The sequence below is a fragment of the Argentina silus genome (assembly GCF_951799395.1).
Source record: "Argentina silus genome assembly, chromosome: 19".
Lineage (NCBI taxonomy): Eukaryota > Metazoa > Chordata > Actinopteri > Argentiniformes > Argentinidae > Argentina > Argentina silus.
Genome location: NC_139673.1, coordinates 13,486,536 through 13,496,845, shown reverse-complemented (window position 1 = coordinate 13,496,845; position 10,310 = coordinate 13,486,536). Strand labels below are relative to the sequence as shown.

The 10,310-nt window shown below is 44.9% G+C and overlaps 1 protein-coding gene across 2 annotated transcripts in view; it reads left to right on the top strand.

The window, feature by feature from the left end:
• The window catches only part of tpp2 (tripeptidyl peptidase 2), a 15,849-nt gene extending 5,712 nt beyond the window's left edge, over positions 1 to 10,137 (top strand). The window contains exons 16-29 of one of the 2 annotated variants that reach the window (XM_083691485.1): positions 155 to 309; positions 455 to 571; positions 705 to 805; positions 942 to 1,038; positions 1,242 to 1,379; positions 1,573 to 1,817; positions 2,232 to 2,310; positions 3,093 to 3,131; positions 5,538 to 5,689; positions 5,840 to 5,936; positions 6,064 to 6,194; positions 6,378 to 6,633; positions 6,908 to 7,027; positions 7,142 to 10,137. In XM_083691485.1, the coding sequence (XP_083547611.1) occupies positions 155 to 309; positions 455 to 571; positions 705 to 805; positions 942 to 1,038; positions 1,242 to 1,379; positions 1,573 to 1,817; positions 2,232 to 2,310; positions 3,093 to 3,131; positions 5,538 to 5,689; positions 5,840 to 5,936; positions 6,064 to 6,194; positions 6,378 to 6,633; positions 6,908 to 7,027; positions 7,142 to 7,231 (1,817 nt within the window). In that variant the 3' untranslated portion in view covers positions 7,232 to 10,137. The remainder of the gene's footprint in view (positions 1 to 154; positions 310 to 454; positions 572 to 704; positions 806 to 941; positions 1,039 to 1,241; positions 1,380 to 1,572; positions 1,818 to 2,231; positions 2,311 to 3,092; positions 3,132 to 5,537; positions 5,690 to 5,839; positions 5,937 to 6,063; positions 6,195 to 6,377; positions 6,634 to 6,907; positions 7,028 to 7,141) is intronic. The other variant, XM_083691486.1, reaches the window with a different exon arrangement.
• The last annotated feature ends 173 nt before the right edge of the window (positions 10,138 to 10,310 follow it).

Here is a 10,310-nt window from a genome sequence, read left to right as displayed (position 1 = left end):
CTCTCCCTTTGCTCTCCCTTGACTGCTTTCTCTTCCTCACCCTCTATTATTCAACTCTCTCGGCCTCACTCTTCTCTGTATCACACTCTCATGTCAACTCTCTTTCCCCCTTTCTCTCTCTCCCTCCCTCCCTCCCTCCCTCTCTCCCCTACAGAGATCGTGTTAACATCTCACTCGGGTGACGTGTCATCTAAGTTTGTGCTGCATGCAGTCCACCTGGTCAAGCAGAGGGCTTACAGAGCCAACGAGTTCTACAAGTTCTCTTCTCTACTGGAGAAAGGCTCACTGACCGAGGCCTTCCCTGTGCTGGTACTGACACACACACAGGCTTACACACACACACACACACACACACACGTACACATGTACACGTACACGTACACACACACTCTGATGTATCTAGCTAGGTGTGAAATAGCCGTGTTTGACAGTGTGCGTCTGTCCTCTCTCTCAGCCAGGGCGGACGGTTGAGTTGTGTATCGCTCGCTGGTGGGCCAGCCTTGGTGACGTCACTGTCGACTACAGCATCTCCTTCCATGGCCTGGCCACCACTCCCTCCCCACTACACATAGTAAGTGTAAACACACACACACACACACACACTCCTCTCTCCACCTCACACATAGTGAGTACATACTACTAGTATACACTTTTCCAAGTGAACATCCCTTCCTTTTTTCCTAATTTCTTGTTCTTTTTCCTAGCACGCCTCAGAGGGCGTTTCCAGTTTCGAGGTGTCGTCTCCTCTGCGTTATGAGGATGTGTCTCCCAGCATCACCCTGAAGACCTGGGTCCAGCCCCTCAGGTACACGCTCACACAACCCTCAAGGACTCGCCAAGTCACGTAGAGGCTAGACTCACCATTGCATATTGCTTATAATAATTATTCAGTAGATGTATATTGCGAAGACAGAGGCTCATTGCGCTCTGTTTCTCTCCAGGCCCTTGAGTTCTAAGATTAAAGCCCTGGGCCTCAGGGACGTCCTTCCCAACAGCCGACAGCTCTACGAGATCATCCTCACCTACAACTTTCACCAGGTACCTGAGTCATGCGTTCATCTCAATGGGAAATGTACAGCATGCCAGAAATCAATGTGCAGACGTCAGTATGGGTTTCTACCCTCATAACGTGCTCTGCGTGTGTTTGTATGTGTGTATGCTCGCGTGTGTGAGAGACACCATGTCTGTGTCTGTGTGTAACCTCTACCCCCCCCCCCCCCCCCCCCCCCCCCTCTGCCCAGCCTAAGAGTGGAGAGGTGACCCCCAGCTGTCCTATGCTGTGTGAGCTGCTCTACGAGTCTGAGTTTGACAGCCAGCTCTGGATGCTGTTCGACCAGAACAAGAGACTGCTGGGCTCCGGAGACGCTTACCCACACCAGGTAACCACAACCTGACCGTAACACAACCACAACTCCGTGTTCATACTAAACTCCCCCCCCCCCCCCCAAATCAGGTAGCAGTCACACAACCACCAAAGAACATCACCACAACCACTAGTACAACATAACAATGACTTGATAAAGTTCACAGTTAAGTCCCTTAACCCCGCCCCCCTCTCTATCTGTCCATCAGTACTCTCTGAAGCTGGAGAAAGGCGACTACACGGTGCGCCTGCAGGTGCGTCACGAGCAGTCGAGCGAGCTGGAGCGTCTGAAGGACCTGCCGTTTGTGGTGTCCCACCGCCTGTCCACCACGCTCTCCCTGGACGTGTACGAGACGCACCGTGCCGCCCTTATGGCCAAAAAGAAGGCCAACTCTCTCACCTTGATCCCTGGCGCCACACAGCCCTTCTACGTCACGTCCCTGCCCGACGACAAGTAAGTAGAGCCGCTCTGACCGTAGGTGTAGAGCACTAGATAGGCTGATGTCATAGACATCTGATGCTCTAGAATGGAACCATTTGGCAGCCATCTTACTTGGGGGGGCAGTTCTGTCAGGGTGGACACAGCAAGTTTGTATTGGAAAAGACTAGTAAATACAGCTATTTTAGCATTTTTATTTGATATTCAACACATGTACTGGTACACAGTTTCCATGTCTGTCTGTCTGTGTAGGATTGTATGTTTTTGATTTGGGTGATTGGGATCTGAATAAACCTAATGAACTTTGTTCTAGTAGTTTGTAGTATGTTTTAGAAGTGTAGTATGCTGTAGTAGTGTCTATGATGTTCTGGTAGTGTCTCTAGTGTGTTCTACTAGTGGTGACTGTGTGTGATGTCCTCTCTCCCCCAGGATCCCCAAGGGGACGAGTCCAGGATGCTACATGACGGGCTCCCTGGTCGTGCCCAAGGGCGAGTTTGGCAAGAAAGCAGTGAGTGGCCCTTTCTGCTATCAATCACTAGCTTGGAACCCTCTCATTGGCTTACTCTCATTTTAGGCCCCATCCATCCTCCATCTCAACCAATCAAAAAGCTTTGCTGGTCACTGTTTTTGTTTTGTTCTCTTGCTTGCCTGTGGCTTTGCTGCTTTCCATGGAACTGTGTATGCAGTGGGTGAGGCTTTCTACTTTCCCTCTGCCTCACAGGCCTCTTTGATTGGTGGATGCTGCTGTCTGTATCATTAGTCTTTGTTGAAGTTGCAGATGATCTGTTTAAGATAATCTGATATGGGCTGTCAGTCTGTCTACTGAACCTCCTGCATTGTGTTGCTTCTATGTGAACCTGGTCAGAGAGACCTAACTGTCCTCTCTGATCTGCCTGTCCTCTGTCTGCCATTTTGTTTGTGTTAGCTATGACTGCAGTATTGCCGTAGAGAGGGGAGGAGACACAGGGTGCTGAGCTTGATCCTTGTAGTACAGTTGATGGGTATGGGGCAGAAATATTATACGTACGAACGACCACCACCAGATGGTGCTGTTTGTTATGAAAAGATGCCACCACCACCCATGAGCTCCATTCACTCTGTGTAACTGAATCAGTCAATTTGGTCCATTGAGATGACAAAACAAGGATGAAGTTATTGCCTGCCACTATCATTTTGGGGTAAGAGAGAGGTTCGTACAGCGAAGAAAAGGGAGTCAGAGAGAGAGAGAGAGAGAGTATACTCCTATGTACCTGTTTTCTCTTTCTTACTCTGTGTTATTCTGACCACCAGGGACAGGCCTCTGCAAAACGACAAGGAAAATTTAAAAAGGTACTGGATGTAAAAACCTAGGGCATATCATGTTCTATAATCACTGTCAGAATGTAGGGCATTTGATGTTCTAGAACCACTGCTATGAAGTGTGATATATATATATATATATATATACACATACAAGGGCAATATACAATGCTGCTTAAAAGTATGTGAACCCCTTGTGCAATTATAGATTTTTTTTGTTTTTACCATGAAATCTTTATTTAATCAGAACCAATCTTTTTTTTATCCTACATAGCAGGTTTATATTTACCAATTCCATATGTTGGTTTAGAGGGAATCATGCATGTAGTAGAAAAACTAAATTATAAAGAAATTAGTGCGGGTGCAAAAATAAGTGAACCCCAAGTTGCATTGGTTAAATCAAGTAGTTAAGTAGAATCAAGTGGGTAAATAATTGGGTACCAAATGAACCAATCAAAGGAGAGATCTTTAGGAAAGAGTTTGGGCGTGACTCTGATAAATAGAGAAGAAACCTGGTCAGTTTTGTTACCCATACAGGTGAATGTTACCCATACAGGTGAATGTTACCCATACAGGTGAGTGCAAAACACACCATGCTGAGAGGAAAGGAGATCTCAGAGGGAATCAGGAAGAGGGTAGTGAGAGCACATCTGTCTGGGGAAGGCTGTAAAATCATCTCAACAAGATTTGAGCTCCATCAGTCCACTGTGAGGCAAATAATTTACAAATGGAGAGCATTTAATATAACAGCAACTCGGCCACCCTTCCAAAAAGTGGACACCCTTCCAAAATATCCCCAAGAACCACAAGAAAAATAATAAATCAGGTAAAAGCCAACCCAAACATAATATCTAGAGATTTGCAGACCTCCCTTGCTGCATCTCAGGTAACTGCATGCTTCAACAAAAAGAAGAACACTGAATCGAAATGGCATTCATGGGAGGGTTGCTAGGAAGAAGCCTCTGCTGTCAAAAAAGAACCAAACTGCCCGTCTTAACTTTCCCAGAGACCACCTGGACAAGCCTGAAGTTTTCTGGAAGTCCATTCTCTGGACAGATGAGTCCAAAATTGACCTTTTTGGTCACAATCAAAACCACTCTGTTTGGTGAAAAACCAACACTGCCTACCACCAAAAGAACCTCATCCCAACAGTCAAGCATGGTGGTGGGAATGTCAAGATCTGGGGCTGCTTTTCCTCTTCTGGACCTGGCCGACTCCACATCATTAAGGGAACCATGAATTCTGAGGTATACCAGGGGATTCTTGAACAGAACGTCAAGCCATCAGTCAAGGAGCTAAAGCTGGGCTGAAAATGGGTCTTCCAACAAGACAATGACCCAAAGCATTCAAGCAAATCTACCAAAGAATGTCTCAGGAGAAAGAAGATTTGTGTTTTGGATTGGCCAAGTCAAAGTTCTGACCTAAATCCAATCGAAATGCTGTGGCAGGACCTGAAGCGGGCAGTTCATGCCAGACACCCCTCAAACCTCACTCAGTTGACTGAGTTCTGTAAGGAGGAGTGGGCAAAGAATCCCTCAAAACAGATGTCAGAGACTGATTAGTGGCTATACGAGACGTTTACTCCAAGTTAACGCTGCTAATGGAGGTGCCACAAGCGGTTCACATATTTTTGCACACATGAGTTTTTGTTAAATAAACAATGAAAATATATCCGATTTTTTGGTTTGTGTCCTTTATTTGGAATGTCTTTATTACGAATTGGGGTTTAGATTTTATGAGTTCTTTTTAATATTTTATACAAAAATAATGACCATCCCTGTAAGGTTCACAAACTTTCAAGCAGCACTGTAACTACGTGAATTTTAAATGTGTCAGATATACTAGAGTCACTAATGCTTAGTATAGTCACCATTATACTAATATACAGTATATCTGCATTATTTTCTACATTATTTCCCATTTTCACTGTCCCATGTTAAGTCCTATCTTTTCTGGTGGTCAAGAGTGATAGACTACATCCAATACATCATGCAGTGTTCATTTAAACTGACATGTTCATAGTATTCGCTGATGTCACGCAAGATGTCTTGCCGCCATATTTGTGGGTAACTAGTGTATCAATTGAGTGAGTGATCAGTTTTTGCACCTGTGAATTGTGTAACAAAAAAACCAATACAACTGTTATACAATCACTGATTTGTTATCTCTCACGATGGCGCTACTTGCAACATTGGTGAACTTGAACACGTTGGACACGCCATTCGAAAACTATGAATACACTGTCTGGCCCTGACTGGTTGGGTCTGGTTTCAACACGGTCAAGAAGAGTGCGATTGGATTTCTGTCCGTCATTATAACAGTCCCATGAATTTGAATTTCGATCAGGGAGGAAGCAGAGGCTCTTGGGTAATGAAGTCCAGAGTAGGTGAAGTCAGTGGGTCAACCATTTTGGGTATTCTGTGTGTGTCTATTTAGGACATCGTGCCAGTTGTCTACCACCTGATCCCTGCACCCAACAAGTCCAAGAATGGAGGGAAGGAGAAGGAGAAAGATGGAGAGAAGGAGAAAGATGTGAAGGAGGAGTTCTTAGAGGCCCTAAGAGACATGAAGATCCAATGGATGACAAAGTGAGAGTTTCTCTGTCTACTGGACTGTTTTGTCCTCTGTTGTTCTGTCCTTTCCCGTCTCTTACACTCTCCCTTGTCTCATGCCTTCACTCTTACATCTCTCTCTCTCTCTCTCTCTCTCTCTCTCCATCTTTCCTCCACTCCTCCTAGGTTGGACAACAGCTGTCTGTATGATGAACTGAAGGAAAGCTTCTCATCTTACTTGCCCCTGCATCTACAGAGACTCCACCAGTTGGACTCCGAAAAGGTACACACACACACACACACACACACACACACACACACAGATGTGACCCCTTAGCTCTGTGATGATATACCTATTTCTGTTCTGTATTTGTAGTTGTGTTTGACCTGCTCTACTCTCGTCTCTCCAGGAGCGTTTGAAGCGCCTGGGGGAGATAGTTGAGGCTGCTGACATCGTCCTGTCTCAGATCGACCAGACTGCCCTGGCTGTCTACCTGACCATGAAGACCGACCCCCGACCTGACGCTGCCACCATCAAAAGGTATGTGTCTGTGTGTCTGTCTGTGTATGTGTCTGTCCTCTCCTGTCTTATTTGCTTTTTACTCCCTGCATGTACTGTTCTCTACTATAGATGTGTACCATGTTGAATATTTAGGTATAGACTTAGATAGGTATCTCTTTCACCATGCATTGAAACTGTAGTTGAATATCTGTGTTTTTGCAGTGACATGGAGAAGCAGAAATCCTCCCTGCTGGACGCATTGTGCAGGAAGGGCTCTGCCCTGGCAGACCAACTGCTCCTGCCCCAGCCCCCTCAGGACGGGGCCAGTGCAGGGGCAGGGGAGCCCGGGGAGTCTATCGAGGGATGTGGAGAGGCCGAGGTGGGCAGCTCTGATGACTCTCCGCAGCAGGACGGAGCCAATTCCCTGACGGACACATTCTGGGAGGTGCAGAAGTGGGCGGAGCTGACTGATGCCAAGGTGAGGAGTTCAGGAACATGTTGGTGGTGTTCCAGTCTGCGTTGCCAAGCCAAGCTGCAAAGACTGATCAGATTCCTAAACGCCTGGAGGAGTGTTTAAACATCTGAGAAATCACATCAATGTTATACAGCAATCTGCTGATCTGCGTAGCCCATCTGCAATGTAGAGGACTTTGAATCTTGGGACAATGATATTACTGGATTATTTGATTGTTTTGGTCTGTTCTCTTCATACAATATGCTGAATGTAGTTGGTCTTGTCTCCTCTCTTCTAGGTGTTAACGTTCTCCTACAAACACGCTCTAGTCAATAAGATGTATGGCAGAGCCCTGAAGTACGCTTCCAAGATTGTAGAAGATAAACCCAGCAAAGAGAACCTGAGGAACTGCATCCAGGTTAGTCGACTTTCCATGTTTCACTGTATCTCCATAGCACTGACTAATGATAGCCTTACTGTTGACAGTCAAGTCTGCTTTCCGATTCATGACCTCACTTCCTGTTGATTTCAGTTGATGAGGTCCCTGGGATGGATGCACTGCGCCACCTTCACAGAGAACTGGCTCCCCATCATGTACCCTGCTGACTTCACGCCGTTCTAAACACAGTTGAACCACAGTGTCTCTCACACACACACACACACACACCCCAACACACACGCCTACACACACACACACCCCCATACCCAGGCAAAGATGGATGGTCATACATGTCACTACACATGGTCACTCGGACATCACACGTCTGATCTGACCCACCAACTGCTAAAATCAAAACATGTCATCAAAACATGTTGTGTTTTTTTTTTACCAAGCCAGCAAACGCCTGAACTGTACATTAGTGTAGCTGACAGCACATATCTCATTCAAACACTGTAAATAATGTCACAACACCTTAATGACACCTTTCACAATGGAGTCCATCCGGGGAAGGGGAGACTACACACCATACTCCCTTCCTGCATCCCAATAGTCTAAACTGGCCTCCTCTCCTTGTCTCCTCTCCATCGTCTGATATGACAACGCCGGATAGGTGAAAGCAATATGGTGGATTATACTGTACTTCCACTCCAGGAAACTTGCTTTGACCTATCCAGTCCTTGTGTATCAATGAAGATTATGAAAAGGACACAGGGAGATGAAGCTACTGTAGGTGCTGGAGATGCACCTCCTGAGGGCCACAGCAGGGTCTGCTGCTTGGTTCTGGCAGTCCATAACTAGACCAGAATCCTGAAGAACTTGAGATCTGGGCAACCTAACTCGCACAGACCCACGAACCAGAGCAGTGGGAGGCAGTGAAGAATACATGTCGAGTTTGTAGATTTGTTTGCGATTTCAGTAAGAGCCTCTTGACTTCAGGATTCAGGACTTGGTCACGGACTGAGTCCTATCACCAGGGTTAGGGTTACAGTACAGGATTACAGTACTCCAACCATGTCTCTGTGTGGAGCTGAACCTGAACCACAACCCTGCTTCCTCTACTGTTGCCACACTCTCATTCAGGTGCCTTTTCGATCTGTACCTTATCTTACCTGGGAACACCGGGGCCTGTTGAAGAGGGATGCTACAGGATGTTCACGTAGACATGTATTGTGTAGAACAGGTACAGTGTGAGTGTCTGTCTGTCTTTGTAGAATAGGGAGTCATGTCTTTACAGTACATTGCATTTAATTCTTCAACGTTGTGAACGTTTCACCTGTCTGAACACACCCCAGGTGAAGTGGTCCTCTGTGTCCATTTTACAGCAGCAGACTCTGTTCTACGTGGCCCAGGGGCCTCCGTTCTCCATTTATATTCAATGGCTCCCTGCGTTTTCACACCTGACCTTGTGGTGTTTTATAGAGATTATTACAACCCAACCACCACATTTCTGACCTCCTCAAACCTCACTGTGTGTCAAGTGGCTGAAGGTGAGGGGGATCTGTTCAGTTATGGATTGACTTGATGGACTCGATTGAATCAATTGCAGGTAAAGGTTGACTGCACTGCAGCTTCACTCAGAATGTTTTGGAGGTGTTTCCACACCTGTCCTTGACATGCAGCATAAACATTCTGAACCTGCGGTGCTGTTTCCCTTTATCTGCAATTGATTGAACTGAGGCCCTATAGAGAGATGAACAGTTATGATTGTGTATGTGCTACGTGGAATGGAGAGCAGTGGTTTGATCTATACTGTACGTGGCGTTTCTTCTTTATTTACTTGCAACGTTCTGATATTGCGCCCTTCTGGACCTACATGACCTGAATGACCTCACAGCTGTAGAAATATACATACATACACCATAACACAATTATAAAGAGGCAATATAAGTATATGAAAATGTTATTATTCTCCCTGATGTATTTTAAATGTATGCATGTCGTGTAGAGTAAAGATAAAGACAGTCGTTTGGAAGCTGATCACTTCATTTTAGTTTCGGTCTATTTGAATTTGAAATAGCTTTTTAACCCTGAAGTGTGTGTGTGTGTGTGTGTGTGTGTGTGAGAATGTGTGTGTGTGTGTGTGTGTGTGTGTGTGTGTGAGAATGTGTGTGTGAGAATGTGTGTGTGAGAATGTGTGTGAATGTGTGTTTTCTCACCACTGTATTCAGTGTAATTCTTAGACCTCGAAAAGGCCAATCTGGGTTTTTTCAATCTGGACGCATGTTTTTCCTGCAGAAATGTGTTTGTAATGTCGACATCTCTTCCTTGATTTGAAGAGGTCTGGGATTCTACATTTGAGGAAAAACAATCATAACTCATGTCAGAAATATATGTAGTGTACAAGGTCTGATAGTGTATGTATGAGTCAGGTTATCATATCATTTAATAAAGAACATATATGTCTTTTCATTTGAAACTGAGTATGCATGGCTTTGTGACATTGCCATGCCATCTTTTATGTAAAGTAATCATCCATTTTGAGTTTTGTAACTATTAGGATTAAGCAAAGATCTTGAGCTTTTTTGGTCCTCCTAAGTGTCACTTTCTCTCAGAAGTCATGTCCCTCTCCCTTTGGAATCTCTGGACAAGACTTGTCTCATTCTGTCTCTGTCTACCCTCTTAAACTCCCTACCTCTCTCTTTCTACCCTCCCTCCCTCCTTCCTTCACTCAATCCTTCCCTCTCCTCTGTATATAAAACGTTTGGGTTTTTGTTTCAGACCGACGTTCAGGGTGCGGCTGTCTACTCTTTGCCAATGACAGTTGAAAATGGCCTTAAACTTTCACTATAGGACATCACCGTCCACCACTGATGGATATAGTCAGAACTCTCTCATATCTCTCTCACCACTGGTGTCAAAGACCTTTCAGAAATATTTATGGATGTCTTGTATTTATATTAGAAACTAAACCTAGTCAATGCCAATATTTTAAAGGAATGTTATGATTTTGAAGGATACTGTATGTACCTAGTATTATTTTATAACCATTCTTCCTCAGCGATATATGGAAATACCGCCACACTATTTTGTTATCACACGGGAAAATGTATGGAATTATGTCACGGATGAGAAAATTATTCTGAATAAAAAAGATTTGGAAGAATAAGAGTATCATACTGTCTCTTGTGGTTATAATTCGGTGTAACATGTTTGTCTGCCTGATGTATCGGGGAGAATCGCTCAGGCTTAAAACATCCCCTTTCTTTAGCCTCAGAATAGTCTATTACCAATATATTCTATTTACTATACATATTAGATA